This window comes from Mesoplodon bidens (genome assembly GCF_964165515.1).
Source record: "Mesoplodon bidens genome assembly, chromosome: 9".
Taxonomy (NCBI): Eukaryota; Metazoa; Chordata; class Mammalia; order Artiodactyla; family Ziphiidae; genus Mesoplodon; species Mesoplodon bidens.
In genome coordinates, this window is record NC_138166.1 from 17,189,588 (window position 1) to 17,209,883 (window position 20,296).

General features: G+C 36.3%; 1 protein-coding gene across 2 annotated transcripts in view; it reads left to right on the forward strand.

The window, feature by feature from the left end:
* The window catches only part of SUGCT (succinyl-CoA:glutarate-CoA transferase), a 661,401-nt gene that overhangs the window by 268,469 nt on the left and 372,636 nt on the right, over window positions 1–20,296 (forward strand). For both annotated transcript variants that reach the window (XM_081244435.1, XM_081244436.1), the window contains exon 12: window positions 9,548–9,650. In XM_081244435.1, the coding sequence (XP_081100561.1) occupies window positions 9,548–9,650 (103 nt within the window). The remainder of the gene's footprint in view (window positions 1–9,547; window positions 9,651–20,296) is intronic.

The window sequence follows — 20,296 nt, forward strand, 5'->3', positions numbered from 1 at the left end:
GATTTGATCCCTGGGGTTGGGAACTAAGATCCTGCATGCCACATGGGTTGGCCAAAAAAGAAGAAAAGAGACATTGAGTAAAATAGACAGTACTTGGAGAAGAAGAATACTTCAGAAACAACCATAATTAAAAAAAAAAAAGTCTTTGGGAAGCATTGCTATGATATTGACATAAACTCATCCCAAAACTTTTATGTTATATGGACAGTATGTCTTTCCAAAGTTTTGTATTCACTTCTCACTGGCTTACAGAGTAATGGATTTTGTAATTCTCCAATGTTTTTGTTAAGTCTCTGCAAGATATTTATTTAGCTTTCTGGGTTTTTCACAAAATTATTTTGAATTTAAAGACACAATTTTCTGGGTCTAGTTTTCTGTATATCAAGAAGGTGGTGTGTTAGGAGAGCTTTGTCTCCACTATCCTGGAGAGACACCCTCATGGTCTAATAGGGAAGTCCACCATTGTAGTTGTATTTTATTTGTTTAAGGGGATGGAACTAGTATGTGCAAATTTAAAAAGATTGATGGGTTTTGGGTTTCGGGTGTATAAACATCCAAACTTATTTTCAGAACTCTGTAGTTGTCAAGTCCACAACTCTACCATAGAGATAGTATAGCAACAAGACAGGTGTACCTTTCTACTTATGCATAAATATACAAAACTTTTTTGAAAGTTGATTCATATTTCCAATTATATGAAGAAATCGTTGTGTGAATTAAAGAATACTTTTGTAACATAAAGTCATATTCTAATATGTTAGTATGTTACATTTGAATTTTCCTATAAAACCTCTATGAAAAGACAACTGACTAGACTCCAAATTGGAGCCCTGAATTTGTATGTGGGAAAATGCCAGGATTCAAAGATTTAGAATATTACCAAAGAATCTCCATAAATAGTTTATCCTTGAAATCCATTTCTGTTCTGACCCAAAAGTGGGGAAGAGTTCATGAAGCCAAGAGGGATATGATTTCATTTTTGCCCCACACTTACCCTATTTTCTGCTCCGGGAACTTGAAAAGTCATGGAGGAACGTGTCATTGAGCATCTCATAAAGTCTAGCAAGAGATAAGGGTAAAGAAAACCTTTCATTTGCTCCAAGTTGCTGTCATTGACTTTTTTTTTTAACATCTTTATTGGAGTATAATTGCTTTACAATGTTGTGTTAGTTGCTGCTGTATAACAAAGTGAATCAGCTATATGTGTACCTATATCCCCATATCCCCTCCATCTTGCGTCTCCCTCCCACCCTCCCTATTCCATCCCTCTAGGAAGGCACCAGATTTTGTCCAGGGAGCACCCTGGGCCTTTTAGGGAAATGAGGCTTTGTCCAGGTAAGGACACAGCATGAGCCATAGCAGGCATTTTCTTTTAGCACTGATAGGAATCGAAGCCTTGGACTTTGTCTTAACCATTAGAATGAGGCAAAAATACAAGATCTTTAACTTCTGTGGCTTTTCCACAAGCTATATTGATGTTGGTACCTCTTTAAACTGTTTCAACCATACTGATTGTTAGCCTGGTAAAATGTGTTTATTTTATTACTCCCTGCCTAGTTTGAAATCTCTGTATTATCACTCCCTCCTGTGGGATCTCTAAGTGTAATGAAGGCTGATTGGGATTCCCGACACTGGTGTCATCACCAATCCCCTAGAGGCTTCATTGCAAACACTGATATTTTCTAGAATAAGAAATGAATAAACAACAACAAAGTAACATGCTAATATATTTTAGAACTCCCAAAAGCTTAGACTTAAATTTTTAGAATGGAGATCTTATTGATATATATTATATATTATTAGTTTTAGGTGTACAACATAGGAATGATTTGATATTAGTATGCTTAGACCTTTATAACCAGAAAATATTTGAGCTATGATCAGCAAGAAATAAGAGTTGCTATATAAATTGTTAAAATTCCTTCCTTGGATTTGAAGTTATAGACATATTTTATTATTGTATTCATTTTTGTTATGTGACCTTACAACTAAGTAAATACCATTTTGAGTACTTACTACACGCTAGGTGATGTGCTAAGCAATTTACAACTGATTATAATTTCCTTAGAACAGAAGAGAAAATTGGAGCTCAGAGAAGTGAAACAATTTACTCATGGTCACAAAGTTAGGTGAGTTTAGGATTAAAAATCAGGCTTGTCTTTTCAATAAATTTTATTTATTGATTATGTTTTATAAATGGCAACAGTGTATTATAGTGAGATGAGCTCTGAGCCTGAAATGTGGACTTGAGTGTGAGTCTCAAGTTTTTCATCTTCAAAATAAGAGTAATGAGTCCTTTCTCATAGAATTCTTGAAAGGCTGAGATTAAAAACTGGTGGCCAATATTATGAGACCTTATCAGACCACAGGGTTGATCAGTTGTTGGTGGGAAGGAAGTCACGAATAGCTGGAACCCAGACAGCTCAGTACAGAGTTAACCTCCCTTCCTCCCCCAGCTCTGGGGCGAACAGTAGCTGCATTGCCAATGGCCTAAGGGTGGCACTGTGTGCTAGATTTGACTGGATTGACGCTGACATCTAGTGGGTCTACCCTACTGAAGGAGCACAGACAAAGACCAGTTCAAGACCTCACCAGCTTATAGCTTTGAGCCTTCTGATCCATACACTTCTGCTCAACTTCTCTGTGCCCTGATTTCCTCAATCATGAGGATCATAAACCTCACCTCATGGGACTATGAGGACAAGAAATAATATATGCCAAGTATTTCTTGTGGTGTCCAGTACATATTATAAAAGGCTCTCAGTTAACAGTAGCACTAAGGTGCTGTACTGCCTTTTCAAGCCCTTTGTCGGCCAGGTCTTCAGCAGCACATCACTCACAAAACTTTGTCTGATCTGCTCTCCTGTACTCTGCTGCCCAGGGTCAGGCAGTAGAAAGCGATGGTTAACGCATGAGCTCTGGACTCAGGATAGTCTTCTAGCTTGACTACTTCATGTTGATACGAGTTAAAAAGGCTACTTAAACTCTCTAAATCTCAGTTTGCTCATCTTTAAAATGAGCATGATAATGGTGCCTACCTAATGGGATTGTTATGAGAATTAAATGAAATAATGTGTGTAAACTGCTTAGCACAGAGCCTTGCAATCGGTAAATGTTTAATAAATGTTTGCTTTGATTTGAAAAAAATTGTGAACGTTTTTAATTGATATTTTTATTAAGGTCATATAGATAGGAGGTGCTGGGGCTGTGACTCAATCCCAAATCTATCCACATCTCGTGTCTGTTCTGTTGTAGCACACTTCTTGTGTTTGAATACTTCCAGTAACAACTGCCAGTATGGTCCCTATTACTAGAAATATTTTCAATATACATAATACAATGACTTTATAGGATCATAGAAAACAATAGATGATTTTTAAGATCCTCTGAATCCCTGGGATCTTATGATTCTCTGGATCATAGGAAGTCCCTAAATTGAAACATTATGTCTGAAGCATTTACTTGTAAATTGATCTTTGGGAACTAGCGATCTATTTTCCATAAGACATACTTCTATACAGAACTTAGAGACCAGTGTAGAAGAAGAAGGAAGAGGAGGTGCTGTGATATTACATTTAAAGCTAAGAGCCTCAAACTGTCTTCCTTCTCCCACCCTCAGTATCTGAATAAAACTAGTCTCAGCAAGGTTTTAGGAGAAGATACTCCACCCCACTAATTCAAGCTAATGTGATTGAGATGAAACCGAGGGTAGTTATCAGTTAGCCATTGATAAATGGTGAATTGTGACCTGCCTTCACTGGTTAGGCTTACTTTGATTGTTTCTATAAAAGCTTGTATGTCCTCCAAGGGTCACATAGCCTGGGCAATAGGATGTTTGCCCAAGTTATTGTTTTTTAGGAACTTGGAGTCAGCTGTGTCCAGTTTGAGCTTGAGATGATTAATCAAGACTGGTTAAGAGCTCCCACCCTCCATCTGGGCATGTGCAAATGTCCATTCGGTGACCTTGTGATGTCTGAGGGCCAAAATCTCCACCCTCACAACATGCTAGTGCTGCTGTTTTCTGAGCATGTCTCCCATGAAGAAACCTGTGGCTTGGTTGCATCTGCACAGAGCAATGATTGCCTCTCCTTTTTCTTATCTCAAATTACCTTTCTCCATGCTCCCCCTGCCTCAGTTTTTATACCATAAATATCCCCAGCCCCTCGCCTTCAGGGAGACAGATTTGAGACTTTTCCCGTCTCCTGACTTGGATGCCTCAGGAATAAACCCCTTCTATGCTGCAAACCTCATCGTCTCAGCGTTTGGCTTGCTGTGCACCAGGCAAACAAACAAGACCCTCTTATTCTTCCCAAATAGTCATATATTCATTCATTTAGCAAATATTGAGTGCCAACTATATTTTAAGTTATGGGGCTATAACAGTCAAGAAAACGTCTGTGTCCCTAGTGTGAGAGAAGGTAATGATCTTGGGGAAGGAAATAGTTGGACAGATTTGAGACGTATCTAAAATGAGTGATTTATGGAAAGGGGGAAAATTGGAGGCAGTAAGTTTTTAATCAACTATTGCCATAGTCCATGTGTGATGAATCAAGGGCTTGAACTGTGATGGTAATAGTGGGAATAGAGGAATAAAACTTAACTTTTGAAAAGTTGATTCTACAGGACAATTATGTGTAATGATAAATGATGAGAAGAAGGAGTTCCAGATTTAGCCAAGGGTTTGAGTTCAGGCAAGGGAGAATATTAGGTTTATGGGGCAAATGGAAATTTTAATCATCCATGGGCAAGTCGTGTTTATGGGGACGATACTACATCTGAGTGGAAATATGCTATGGTAACTAGAAAAGGGGAACTGAGGTCAGGGCTAGAAATAATAGATTTGGGTATCATCTGCATAGAGATGAAAGGATTACTTAAGTGCTTAAAAGAAAATGAAGAATATTGGGACTGGAAGGAAAAGGTAAAAGAATTAATTAAAAAAAACAGAAATGGCCAAAGAGGTATTAAAAATCCAAGAAGGTATCATAGGACCTAAAGATAAGATAGTCAACAGCGTCAAGTACTGCACAGAAAGCAGGTAGGCTGAGGACTATGAACAGAATATTGACAGACCCAAGTGGTCACTGGAGACCCTTAGAGACTGGGTAAGAAAAGGTGTTGGTGGGCAAGTCATATATCAGAGGCTCAAGCAGTAACGATAGATTGGAAACATAAATAGGATAGTAACAAAAAAGGGTAAGAATGCCTGGAAAACTTATTTTTTCAAATGAAAACTTATTATTTCTGGTTGACAGTAATATGGAAGATATTGATGGAGAGGCAGGTTTAAGAAGCATCAGAGGGAGACAGCATGGTGCCTCCTGTCAAGTTTCTTTTTCTCTAGTCTCATCGATATTCTTCCCTTCTCTGTATCAATGCTGATTATGTCAGTCCCCTACTGAAAGATCTCTCTGGGTTCCTCATTGCCAGTGGAAATCCAATATCCTTAGCATAGCTCACCAGATGCCTCACAGTCTTGGTTCTAACCTCCCTTTTCCATTTCCTCTTTTGCCTCTCAAGGCACAGGAGATTTCAGATTCTTTCCAGATTGAGTCTTTGTACACATTGCTTTTTCTGCCTGGAAGATCCTTCTTCCCACCTTTCACGTGAAAAATTCTAACTCATCCTTCAACACCGGGCTCAAATGTCACCTCATTTTTTTTTTTTTTTTTTGTGGTACGCGGGCCTCTCACTGCTGTGGCCTCTCCCGTTGCGGAGCACAGGCTCCGGACGTGCAGGCTCAGCGGCCATGGCTCACGGGCCTAGCTGCTCCGCGGCATGTGGGATCTTCCTGGACTGGGGCACGAACCCGTGTCCCCTGCATCGGCAGGTGGACTCTCAACCACTACACCACCAGGGAAGCCCTCACCTCATTTTTGAATGCTTTCCTGACTCCCCAGGCCCAGTGCAGGTCTCCCTCTTTGGTGCTTCGACTGGAAGTTGTTCATTCATATTTTTGTCTCAGCATCCTGCATTGTAATTCATAAATTTCGATAGCTCTGTTCTCCATTAGACTATATGATCTCTGAATACGATGACTGTCTTTTTTTTTTTATCGTTGTAATCCCCATGACTGGCACAAAAAAAACCCTCTTGCTAAAAGCATCAGGAATGAATAAGTATTAATGTAAAGAGACATATCATGAGATATATAGGATGAAAATGAAGAAGCATCTTAGTGCTGAGCGAAATAAGCCAGACACAGGAATACAGATACTGCATGATCCCACTTAAGTGTGGAATCTAAAAAAAGTCAAACTCATAGAACGAGAGTGTAGAACGGTGGTTGCCAGGGGCTAGGGTGTGCGGGAGATTGGGAGATGCTGGTCAAAGGGTACAAACTTTCAGCTATAAGATGAAAAGTTCTGAGAATCGAATGTACAGTATTGTGATTATAGGTAATAATACTGTATCAAATACTTAAAATTTGCTGAGAGTAGTTCCTAAGTGTTCTCACCACACACACACAAATAGTAACTGTGATAGTGGTCATCATTTCACAATGTATACGTATGTTAAATCATCACATTGCTCACCTTAAAAAATCATGTTGTACAAATTAAATACATATGATTTTTATTTGTCAATTGTACCTCAAAAAAGTTGGGGTGGGGGAAGCTATATGAATTTGAGCAAGTTAATTTCTCCAAACCTGAGTTTCCTATTGGTCAAAGGAGGATAATACTTACCTTATAATGTGCTGTGAGGATAAAATCTACAAAATATAGATCAAACAATTAATGACCAGCATTTATTAATCATTAATGTTATAATTATTTCCAACTCCCACCTTCATGGCATGGATCTCTTATTAGTTGCTCTCTGGCCTTGGATTTGGCTGCAACTTTAATCCATTCTCAAAAGAGAAGAACTTTTGGTTCGTTTTCTAAGTTAAATTTTCATGTTAAGAAATTGAAACTCAAGTCTATCTTTAAGCAGCAGTGTTTCATCGGCCTAAATGATGTAATCTGATTAATAATAACCATTCAGCATCAAGTGAATTCAACAAAAATCTAGAATTAAATATATGGGTTGATTTAATAAGTTTACAATTAAGTCTGAATTGTTTTATGAGTCTCCAAGGAACTTCCCAGAGGAGGCCCTAGCTTCGAGGCTCACTACACTGGATCCAGGGACACCCTTCTTGTCTTATTTTCAGGATTCTGTTGCCCTGAGTGAGTTAAATCAGCTCTTTCCATTTTTTTTTTAGCAGAATTTTTGTGGTTCATAAAAACAAGCACTTACAGCTTTTCTTGCGTAGATAAAGGAAAGGATTCTACATCAGATTTAGATCAAGAGATAGATTTTCAGAAGAAAATGATGGATGTATCCTCTGGGAGTAACGGAATGCAGTGATGTTCGTCTCTGACTGATTGAGTTTAAGGCATTTGTGAACACTTCCACGCCCACACCCACTCAAATACACAAACAGTGGTCACAACTGTAGCTCCAGACGCTGCCTCTCTCCCCAGTCTCATATCCAGAGTGCATCCGTTGTTTTCCATAACATGAAATAAATCCCTCTCTTTTGCCCAGTGGTGAAAAGCTTATATAAATACTAAAACTTCAACTATTCCCCTGAGTTTTCTGTTGGCAAGCCTGCAGCTATGGGTTTGTTTAGATATTGACATGCATTTTCTGTGCGGATCTTTCAGGCCACTTGGGTGAGTCCAGTGGTGATAAATTTATGTCTTGAAAATTCATCAGAGTAACCATTATAACACTCTGTTTATGAAAACTTAAATAATTAACACCCTGATTGAAAAGGCTCCAGGTTCAAAGTACCTCTTTTATTCTTTCAACATATATCATTCTGGTGATATAAATCTATATATATCTTAGCAAGTCTCGGCCAGGAGATGACTTTAATAGTCATTGAAAAGAAAATGTGGATGCGAAGAACTGACTAATTCAAAACATAATCTTGCATTGTGGTGTTCCCATGAAAGAATATTTTTCAATATTTAGAAGTGAAGTATTTTATTGTATACTAAATAGGGATAGTTAACATTACTGGGCCATAATTAATGTGTATAATGAAAAATCTTTATCATAATGGAAAGAAAAGGGAAGGCATTATTTTTAAAGACAAAAATCAATGCCTGGTGTAGAGTAGGTGCTCCTTAGGTGGTTATAGAATAAGTGGATGTGTGAATAGGATTAATTATATTCCTAGTGAAATGTATACTACCTTCATTAAAATTTTTACCAGATTCTTATGTAAAAAATTCATATGATTGAACATAGTTGTTCATATAGTAGTCTGTCTTTTAGAGAGTATGTTAATTCAAACTTCTCTTTTCTTTTTATTAGATGGCAATTAGAGAAGTGTTCTCAAAGTATTGACACTTCTTAATGTTTTTTTTAAATAGTGGGAAAAGTGCATTTCTCTGACATAAATTCCCATAGAATCTGCTGATCTGAAATTAATTCTAGCTATGTCTGAGAGAGCTGAATAGAAGCCCATGAATATTAACTATTTCTACTATACTTCCACTAGCCCTCCCATATTAGTGAAGCATTTTACTTGCTGCCAATAATTTACTATAGCTAACGCTTTTTAAAAATTTCTTTTAACCTAGATTATTACTTACCTAAAAATAGTTTGCTATTTTAACAATTAGCAGTTGTCAAATTCTTCATATATTACAAACTATGAGTGTTGATTTGTCTTTGAGGATCCAAGATTTTGTTTCTGTGCTCTGTCTTAACAGAGAACTAAAAAACAGTAAATCTCATGAATGAATTAGGTCTCCTTTCCTTAAAACCTAATAGAAAAAAGAAAGGAAATCAAATAAGCTTTTGTGTCTGTGAAGTCCAATTTTAAATTATAGTAAAAATAAAACAGAGGTAAAGGACTTGGATGAATTTGAGGGTTGTTGGCTAAATTGAGGTATTAGTCTTTACATGTCTCCATTTGTTCTAATTAGTAAACCACAGTGCAAGTAAATAAGTAATTAAGGTTTTTTTTAGGCCAGTAGTTGTGGCTGTTAATTCTGTTGTGCTTTAAGAGTAATGGAGGTAAAACATACAGCTTTCTATTAAAACCAATTCATTAGTTTATTTTTTGTTTTGAGGAATAATTTAGCATATCTGTGTCTATCTTAACCTCATGTACTATTGCCTGAGACCTAAAAAACACTGCAAAATGACGTTATGCTCAAAACTTCGGTAACATTATATTATCATCATTAAATTCATCAAGTGCTCAATACCACACTTGAAGCTCAGTTAATACCATTTTCTACATAATCTCTCTTCTCCAAGGGTCTCTCTGTCAAAAAGTTCATAGGGTCAGAAATAGGAGGAATTTTAACTCTAATGGTGGATTTGCAAACAAGGGGATGGGAGTGGCTATTCTTATCACTTACAGGGCAACTCAAGTTGTTTCATATTGGCAACATTCTCTCAAAACTAGGCACAAGGAAAGTTAAAGAAACATGTTTTTGTCATTATCAGTTGCTTTCAAAGAGGGCCACAGGAGAAAACAGGTTGTGTTAACATTCTTTAGAGTATAAAAGTGCATCCTTTTTTGGTCTCTTCCTAGGTTTGAAGAAGAAATGACCAGCAAGTGGTTACACCTCTTTGAAGGCAGTGGAGTCCCATATGGCCCAATTAACAACATGAAGAATGTGTTTGCAGAACCCCAGGTTTGTTTTTTGAAATTTTTAGTATGTTTCGGTTAAAACCACAAGAATTTGCCTCTCTTTTCTATCCAAACTGATTCATATAAGTGTACATTAGCCATTGATCTTGAGCTTAAGTCACATCACGTGATTTTTTACTCTTACGTTAAAGTGTGGGTCTGAAATAAAAATAATCAGAATTTAGCACTGGCAGCCTACAATCATACTTTTATATATATCTGATCGAACATATTTCTTCAGCAGCCATAAAGTATCCAAGGTCAGGGCATGTGTTTTTCCTGAAAAATAGAAATATAGACAATTGAAAGGTTGGAGTCAGGCACTCAGAGATCATTCTCTGCAGAAAGAAATGGGAGGACCTTCACAGTTATAGTCCCCCTCTCATCGTATGGCTGTCTTAAAATGTACAAAGCAAGTCATCATTAATTCTGATGATGAGAGGCTTTTATATGCTTTGATTAATGTGCATTATTCGTGAAGAATAAATGTACTTGAATAGAGATTTGTGCTGTACATTGCTTACAGACTCTTTGGGGTACAGAAATAAGGATCATCTGAAAAAATATTTCTTCTATAACATTGTTCAAATGATTATTTTGAGATAATGTCAAAATAATAAGTTTTGATTTTATTACTTTAATCAGTATCACTGCAAGCAATTTACCATTTCTCAGATTCACATATTAATCCCACAATGTAGAGGGACTGCCTTTTTCTCTGAAACTTTCACTGTGATTATTCATGTATCTGTCAGCTTCCGTCATTTCAAAATTATAGTTTTTCTCTTTATTCTTTTCATTTTTTATAGTGGTAGATTTTTCTTTGAAATGAATTGTTGAAAATGGAATATACTTTTTTAAGGGAGAAAACTGACCTAATTCTAACTTTGGTACCTTCATATTACATGAATATCTGTTTAAAGGATAATTGAACTGTGTTCAATTCAGTGATTATAATATTTACTGGAGAAAAACAGGTGAATGAATGCAGGATTTCTGCTCTGTGCTATTTTTTTCTGCCAAGATTGTGAGTATGGCAACACTTTGTTCCTAATGAAAGAATGGTCAATAAGAATTGGAGAAAAGGTGGCCCACTTGACGTGGACTGAGTCTTTGTGAAAGGGTCCCCACTACATCAGTGATTAATGCTGGTGATTCCTTGTGATGAGGTAGCAGTGTGTGCACCCTGAATGTAATAGACCAGAGGGCCAGTTTTGTCACTTCAAGCTTTGGCTTTAAGCTGTTGTAGGGGAATGGGTGGGTTTCACCATTATTTTCCTGCTTAAAAGCAGAACCAAGGTGTGTAGGACTTCCTGTTTAACTCAATTTGAGGGCACATTTCTCTAGAGAGAATTCCTGAGAGTTTTTCCATTAGCATTTCTCTTGGCTCTGTGTTTCATCAGGAATAAAGGCACCAAAGCAAAAAATGTTATTTAAAAAATTATTAGATATATTCAAGTGTTACTTATTTTTTAGGCTTTGATAAACAAGGATCCAAGGTCCCACTCTTAAAATTGTATACTTTATAGACTGGTTCGGATTGAATATTGGGTAATTAGGATTTTCATTCCCAATTTTCCCTTGTAGCTCACTTTAATTACTTTAATTTTTTTGTATCTCAACTCTTTTGGACCTGCAGGAAGTTTCTATTATTGGTCTATGGCTTATTTAAGTTCTTAAGCAATTTTTCAAATGGAGAATAGTGATATTCTAAGTCAGGATACCAACTTTTCCTACTACCCCAAAAGTCTTTGAAAACTGCCTTCTTATCCACCAAAAAGTAGATTCTAATTGTTACAATTCTAACATCAAAAATTCTTAATCGTACAGTGATAGTTATTGACAATAGCGTAGACTTGGTCTCTTTTATATACCATTTCATTCTTCTTTGGAATTTAAACACCAAAATGTGTGTATGAAATTATCTGGATTTTTAGAAAGACTAGAGAGCAGCGTAATATTAGTACAAGGACCTACTGTATGGCACAGGGAACACTGCTCAATATTCTGTAACAACCTAATCAGGAAAAGAATTTGAAAAGGAATAGATACATGTATATGTATAACTGAATCACTTTGTTATACACCTGAAAGTAACACAACATTGTTAATCAACTGTACTTCAATATAAAATAAAAAGTTGAAAAAAGTAAAAATAAGCAAAGATGACTATGGCAATTGTACGTAGGACTGTTTGGCACAAGAGGTAAGGGCACCATCTTTCCCCTATGCCTGGGAGTGTTTGGCTCTTTTAGAAGGAATTCCCTATCATTATGTATTTTGAAAGGAATGTAGAAGCTGAAAAAATCAGGGAGTTAAAAAAAAATTGTATAAAATAAATTATTTTTAAAAAGTACCTTAAGATGACATCTAAAAAAGAACTACCCTGAAAGTTCACTTGACAAACTTTTAATTGTATTTACTATGTTCCAGTTGCTAGGGATTTATCATGAATTTAGTAATTATTTTCCTTTCTGAAAAATAAATTCTAAGTTGACTTAAGTAGCAGGTACCCAATAAAATGTCATTGATGCATGAATCAGTGGATGAGTGAGTTGGTTAACTCTGTAAAGTATAGGTTTCCAAATGATCAAGTGGCTACTGTGTCCCCCTGTGTGGGACTGAAAGACTCTATCTGTAGAGCTCGCTGAGAAGCCTTTGGTTGGAAAGCTCCAGAGACTAAAGCATAATACAGTAGTAAGACCATGGAGTCAGAAGTGTTGGGCAGTTGTTTTCTAGGCTTTGGTTTCCTCAATGGTAAAGTGAAGAAATAGAATCTTTTCTCTATATTGTAAGTGTTAAATGTGACAATGTTTATCAAAGGCACATAGGAGGGATTGCTAGATGGTAAAAGTTTAGAAAATGGTAATAGCTCTGGTTATGGTGCCTTTTATGGTTATATTTTTATTAAAAAACACTTTCTTTTACTTATTATTTAGTGGATAGAGGCAAATCCAGTGTAGCTGCAGGGATGCGGATCATTAGCTTAAAATCAAGGTCTAATATCCTTTCAAGAAAATCCGTCTTCAGACTTTGTGCCAAGAAGTTCTCAGCCCTTCAGTAATTTTTCTGATTACTGAAAATCTTTTTGTCTTCCGTAAAAGTATGATTTCCGTTCAAGGTGTCCTCCCTTGTTTTTCCCCTGATGAGCTGTGGAGTTTCTTGGCCCTGGGTACATGGAACCGGCCACTTCTGTTCAGATGTGGGACCGCACCGCTGGCGCCCGTGGCCCAGCTCTCCATGTGCGCCGTGCCAGCACAGCTGCTAGTTCAGCTGAAAATTGATTTGGGTGAAGTACAAGGCCTGGAACATGGCGCAGGAAGTGAGACTTTGATGAAGTGAAAAGGGGTATGTCTAACCAAAAAAAGAAAAAAAAAAAGATTAGAAGCATCAAAGAGCAGGAGAGAATTTTCTGTGGGCCTACTTATCAAGTGGACCATTTATGTTTCATCTGTGGTTTGAACGTGGTAGACAACAAAAATTTGCTTGATGGTCGAAACTGTTCCTAACCAAAATAATTTCCTCATAGTCTCATGTTCCGAGAAAACTTGCCTTTTTGACTCAACCGAAACAACAAATGATTCTTTTTTTCTTGGATAGATGCAAGGGTGTCTACCTTTTATCCTCTGATTATATGCTGCAGACCTTTGCACAGTTAAAATGATCCTGCAGGCATACACTGTTAAGTCAATCAGCAATACTACAGGAGATTTTGGTCTGTATTTACTGATATCTCTGAGAAATTTTGATCCAAAACCCTTTTAGTGGTAGTTTTATTGTTTTTTCTCCCTCAATGATAAATTATCTGTGGAAAACTCTGTGCATTGTGGAAGTATAATATAGATTATCTGCATATAGATTTTAATAGTCATGTTTCCAAGTGCTTTCTTAAAATATCTTCTTTTAATCAGGCCAAGATTGTGTAGTACATTAAAGGAATTCTTAAAAAGTTTAAAAAACTTACTAGATGACCTCAGTATGGTCCTATTTAACATACCCTTGGGAACATGTGCATGAAATACATTGTGGTTTGAGGTTTTCCAGCCCAAACAAACTTAAAAGAAAATGCAGCTTTTAATAGAAACTATTCAAATTCCTGCAAAAATAGGTATGGATCTCACCACTGAGAGGGTTTAAAAGCATCATTATCTGCCATGAGAATCAAAAGAGAATGTGTTATCCTGCTTTTTCTATTTTGCTCAAGACCATAAATTTGGCGGTTCTAGTGTATCACCATTTTTGAATGAGTTGCTCAATTAAAAAATATATGTGTATATGAGTGACTGAACCTCTGATTAATGTTTTTCTTTCTCCTTGATGCCATGACCTGTGGGTGAGGAAGAGAGGGCAAAGGGTGTCGCAAAACTGGTGTTATTTAACAGAGTCTTCACATTTATACCACACAAGTTGAATCCATCAGGTGTAAGACATCACCCTGAAGCATCACTTCTGAGAACTATTGGGAGGGAAATATCAGAACTGAAATATCACAGCTGGCCCTGATTTTAACTGGTGCCAAACACCTGCAGACTCTAAAAGGATACCAAAATAAAACCCCACCCTGTGGCAGCAAGCCAGCCCTTAACAACCCTTCCTTAACTTTGCATCATGATCAAGATTAATTTAACATTTTCTACAGAAACCTTATTCTTCCTGTCCCAGAAGGCCATTATAACTACTGTAGCCAATCTTTCGTATGGGATAAATATGTCATAGAAACAGAGTGAAGTCTTGAAATATTTGATAGCTTAAAATTATCTGTTGTTTTCATATCATTATTTGTGGAAGCCTGTGAAGTTGGAGGCTTTATTAATCTCTAGGCTAGCTCATATTCTCCAAGTGACTTTGTTTTAGCACATTTTGGCAAAATATCTGAGCATCTGGGGGGAAAAAGCCTTCAGGATTCATATAGTAAGTGTCAGAAGCTCCCCAAAATACAGAGCTATTTTTCAAGCCCTTTCTACCTTACACATGCAGGCATGCATGTGCACACATGCACACACATACATACACATACACACATGCATTACTGATGCATTTTAAAGATTGCCTTTTGAATGACATTAGTTAATATTTATTGAAATGGAGTTGCATAGCCCTGGGAGGGTTATACAAATCAAGCAAAATTATATCCTTGTTTCTAATACTGCTGGGAAATACATACATACAGTGCTTCCTGTAACTGGAAAACAGTTGACGAAGATCTGAGGTAAAACAGTATGTCTGGAAATAATTCCTAGTAGACAAAAGAGATATAAAAATAAAATTTATGTATATCTCTGAGTATATATGACACATTTCAGATAGTGAACACATTCAGACATTTTGTTTTGTGATACCTGGGTATAATATTTTCAGTTTTGGAAAAAATAATCTGTTTCATATGTAAGTGATTAAATGAAATAAAAATTGAAAGTTTAAGGATTCAATTTTATATTAAAATATAAAATATAAGACAGTAATATCCAATTTTATTTTGTTGTGTTGAAAAGAATCGTAATACAAAAAAAAACTCATGCATTATCATGTAAGAGGAAACCTATTGAAATGTCAAATAAAAGTTAAGGTCTTAGTATTACATTACTGGCATTCTATGTTCATTCTTTATGTATACCTAGGAAATTTGGATGCATCGGGTTTTTTTAAGCTATCACACTTACGTATTTAGATATCTAACTGGAATGCCTTGGACATTACCTGATTGACTTGATAGAGAAAAGGTAATAGAATTTATGTTAAAGAAAAAAAGTCTCTCTTTTTGATATTTTCATGAAAGGCATGGTTCAGGGCAGAGGAGACTGTAGTCACTTTTTCATTCAGTCAGTCACTCAGTTATTTGTTCAGCAAATAGTAATTGTTGGCCTGCTATATATGTATGGTCTTTTAATTTTTTTTATTTTTGGCTGTGATGGGTCTTGTGGCTGCACGCAGGCTTTCTCTAGTTGCGGCGAGCAGGGGCTACTCTTCTCTGCGGTGCGCAGGCTTCTCATTGCGGTGGCTTCTCTTGTTGCGGAGCATGGGCTCTAGGCCCGCAGGCTTCAGTAGTTAGCATGTGGGCTCAGTAGTTGTGGCATGTGGGCTCTAGAGCGCAGACTCAGTAGTTGTGGTGCACGGGCTTAGTTGCTCCACGGCATGTGGGATCTTCCTGGACCAGGGATCGAACCCTGTCCCCTGCATTGGTAGGTGGATTCTTAACCACTGTGCCACCAGGGAAGTCCTGTATGGTCTTGTATTAGGTATTTGTCCAGGGGAGGTATGATGGAAAACAGTGAAGCAATAGGACAAAGATGAAACTATTAAGCATTCAGGGAGGTTGCACAGTCCAGTTTAAGGTAGAAAGTGTCCAGTGTCACAGAAGAGTTACACAAAAATGCTCTGGGTATTTTTAGTAGCAAGAAATGATAGGTATAAAGCATCATGAGATTCTCCTATTTAATTAATTAACAAAAGCTTAAAATCTGACAAAGACTTGCAAAATGTCTTAATCATGAAATTTACCAAAGAACTCTTTATCCTTTTAAATACTCTTTGTAATTAGCTTATCATATTACTAATAAATTCCTTCTCAATGATTAAGAGGAATTTAATGGAGGGTTTCAACTTTGTTCAGTAATTTTGAAGATATTTGTGATCTGAGAAAGTCTAAAGACTTTTTTTTTATTTTTGGCAAAAGTTATTTTCTCTGTCTCTCCTCTTTCTCACAGTTTATTCATCAGGCTCCACTTATCTCCTATTTCAGAGTAGAGATTCATAGTATAAGCATTGACTTCTACCAAGCCTTGAACTTTCAAGCCAAAGACATAATTTATTATTTTGATGAGTAAAAAATAGAAATCAAGAAAGAGTAATCTTAGGAAAGTGCCAAAAAAAATCACAGTGAGGAGCTTCCATACTGTCTTCCATAGTGGCTGTACAAATGTACATTCCCATCAGCAGAGCACAGGGTTCCCTTTTCTCCACATCCATGTCAGCATTTGTTCTCTCTTGTCGTTTTCATGATAGACATACTAACAGGTGTGAAGTGATATCTCACTGTGGTTTTGATTTGCATTTGTCTGATGATTAGTGATGTTGTGTACTTTTTCATGTACCTGTTGGCCATTTGTGTGTCTACTTTGGAAAAATGTCTACTCAAGTCCTTTGCCCATTTTTAATAGAAGTATACATTAAATAATTTGAAGTTTATCAATACAATGGAACAATATATTGCCTTTATCTCATGGTTTTGAGGAATGACATGGAAAGTGTTCATTTATAAAAATAAAAATGCAGCATACAAAATTGTGTATATTGTATGATCTTAAATTTGTAAAACTATTTTCTTTAAAACAATCGTATGTTACTTTGTAATCAGGAAAATAAAGGGTTTAAATATTCCCATAGCTTAAATAGTTTCTTAAGTGGAAATTTAAAATGAATTTTTGTTATTTTTAAATAGTTAAAACAGATGCCAATACGGAATGCTATGATTTCACATATGTATTCAAATGAAAATACTTGTTTATTAAGGTGTAATTGGCATATAACATTATATTAGTTTCAAATGTACAACATTAGATATTTGTATATAGCGTGAAATGATCATCACAATAAATCAATTTAAAATCCATCACCATCCTTAGTTAAAATTTTTCTTTCTTATGATGAGAGCTTTTAAGATCTACTTTCTTAGCAACTTTCAAATATACAGCTTATTAACTATCCTCCCCATGCTGTACATTACATCTCCATGACTTATTTATTTTACAGCTGGAAGTTTGTACTTTTTGACTCCCTTTGCCCATAAAGATACTTCTAAGTATCATTTACTGTAGTTATTTACATACATTAGAAACATTCTAGTTGTACTGTTGGTAGTACTGAACATGAATGATGATTGACAAGGACTGAGCACTATTGATATTTTAAGAACTTATCTAAAATGATTGATAATGAAGGAGGAACAGATACAAAATGGTGTATTTGTCACCTAAAGGGATCTTGGAATGGAGTTCTACATTCTTTCAGAACTCAGCAGTTAAAAATGCACCCTGAATTTGCAATTTATCTCTTTTATTTTTGTCAGTGTGCTTTAGGTGTTGTACTAAGAAACCATTGACTAATCTAAGGAAATGAATATTTACATCTATATTTTCTTATAAGAGTTTTACAATTTTTAAGTCTTATATTCAGGTCTATGATCCATTTTGAGTATGTGTGTGTGTGTGTGTGTGTGTGTGTGTGTGTGTGTGTGTGTGTGTGTGTGTGTATGAATTTATCTCATTGTCCCAGCATCATTTGTTGAAAACATTATTCTTTTCCCATTGAATTTTCTTGGCACTGTTGTTCAAAATCCATTGGCCACTAAAGAAAGGTTAATTTCAGAAGTTTGATTAAAGAATGTCTTGATTAATTTTCATATTTGTGTGAATTTCTCAAACTTTCTAAGTTTGATTTCTAATTATATTCACTGTGTTTGAAAAACATACTTTGTGTGATTTCAACTTCTTCAAATTTATGGAGGCTTATGTTATGCCCTAGCATAGAATCGATCTGCAGAATGTTCCATGTGTTCTTAAGAAGAATGCATATTTTGTTGAAGTATTCTGTAGATGTCTATTAGGTCTTGTTTATACCATTGTTTAACTCTTGTATTTCCTTGCTGATCTTCTGCCCAGTCATTATATCCATTATGGAAAGTTGGGTGTTGACTTTTCCACCTCGTACTGTTGCATTGTCTGTCTAACCTTTCAGTCAGTTTTTGCTTCATGTAATTTCGGGCTCTGTTGTTATGTGCATATATGCTTATCATTGTTATATCTTCCTGATGGATTGTCCCTTTTATCGTCATGTCTCTCTCTTTACTTCTATAACATGTTTTGTTTTAATATCTATTTTCTGATATTTCTGATATTAATATATATATATTTTTTAATATAACCACCCATTCTCTTTTATGGTTGTGGTTTGCATTGTACATCTTTTTCCATCCTTTTATTTTCAGCCTGTTTGCATGTTTGAATCTAAAGTATCTCTCACATAGATAGTATGTAGTATGTATCTCTCACATTTTTTAAATCCAATTGGCAAATATCTGCTTTTTGATTGAATTTTATTTTTTTAACATCTTTATTGGAGTATAATTGCTTTCTAATGGTGTTTTAGTATAAAACAGTGAATCAGGGCTTCCCTGGTGGTGCAGTGGTTGAGAGTCCACCTGCCGATGCAGGGGACAAGGGTTCGTGCCCCGGTTCGGGAGGATCCCACATGCTGTGGAGTGGCTGGGCCCGTGAGCCATGGCCGCTGAGCCTGTGCGTCCGGAGCCTGTACTGTGCAACGGGAGAGGCCACAACAGTGAGAGGCCCGTGTACTGCAAAAAAAAAAAAAAAGTGAATCAGCTATACATATATGTATATCCCAATATCCCCTCCCTCTTGCATTTCCCTCCGACCCTCCCTATCCCACCCCTCTAGGTGAACACAAAGCATCGAGCTGATCTCCCTGTACTATGTGGCTGCTTCCCACTAGCTATCTGTTTTACATTTGGTAGTGTATATATGTCCATGCCACTCTCTCACTTCGTCCCAGCTTAACCTTCACCCTCCCTGTGTCCTCAAGTCCATTCCCTACGTCTGTGTATTTATTCCTGTCATACCTCTAGGTTCTTCAGAACCACTTTTTTTTTTTTTTTTTTTTAGATTCCATATATATGTGTTAGCATACGGTATTTTTCTCTTTCTGACTTCACTCTGTATGACAGACTCTAGGTCCATCCACCTCACTACAAATAACTCAATTTCATTTCTATTTATGGCTGAGTAATATTCCATTCTATATATGTGCCACATCTTCTTTATCCATTCATCTGTCGATGGACACTTAGGTTGCTTCCATGTCCTGGCTATTGTAAATAGAGCTGCAATGAACATTGTGGTACATGACTCTTCTTGAATTATGGTTTTCTCATGGTATATGCCCAGTAGTGGGATTGCTGAGTCATATGGTAGCTCTGTTTTTAGTTTTTTAAGGAACCTCTATGCTGTTCTCCATAGTGGCTGTATCAGTTTACATTCCTACCAACAGTACAAGAAGGTTCCCTTTTTTCCACACCCTCTCCAGCATTTATTGTTTGTAGACATTTTGATAATGGCCATTCTGACTGGTGTGAGGTGATACCTCATTGTAGTTTTGATTTGCATTTCTCTAATGATTAGTGACATTGACGATCCTTTCATGTGTTTGTTGGCAATCTATATATCTTCTTTGGAGAAATGTCTATTTAGGTATTCTGCCCATTTTTGGATTGGGTTGTTTGTTTTTTTGATCTTGAGATGCATGAGCTGCTTGAATATTTTGGAGATTAATCCTTTGTCAGTTGCTCCGTTTGCAAATATTTTCTCTCATTCTGAGGGTTGTCTTTTTGTCTTGTTTATGGTTTCCTTTGCTGTGCAAAAGCTTTTAAGTTTCATTAGGTCCCATTTGTTTATTTTTGTTTTTATTTCCATTTCTCTAGGAGGTGAGTCAAAAAGGATTTTGCTGTGATTTATGTCATAGAGTGTTCTGCCTATGTTTTCCTCGAAGAGTTTGATAGTGTCTGGCCTTACATTTAGGTCTTTAATCCATTTTGAGTTTATTTTTGTGTTTGGTGTTACGGAGTGTTCTAATTTCATT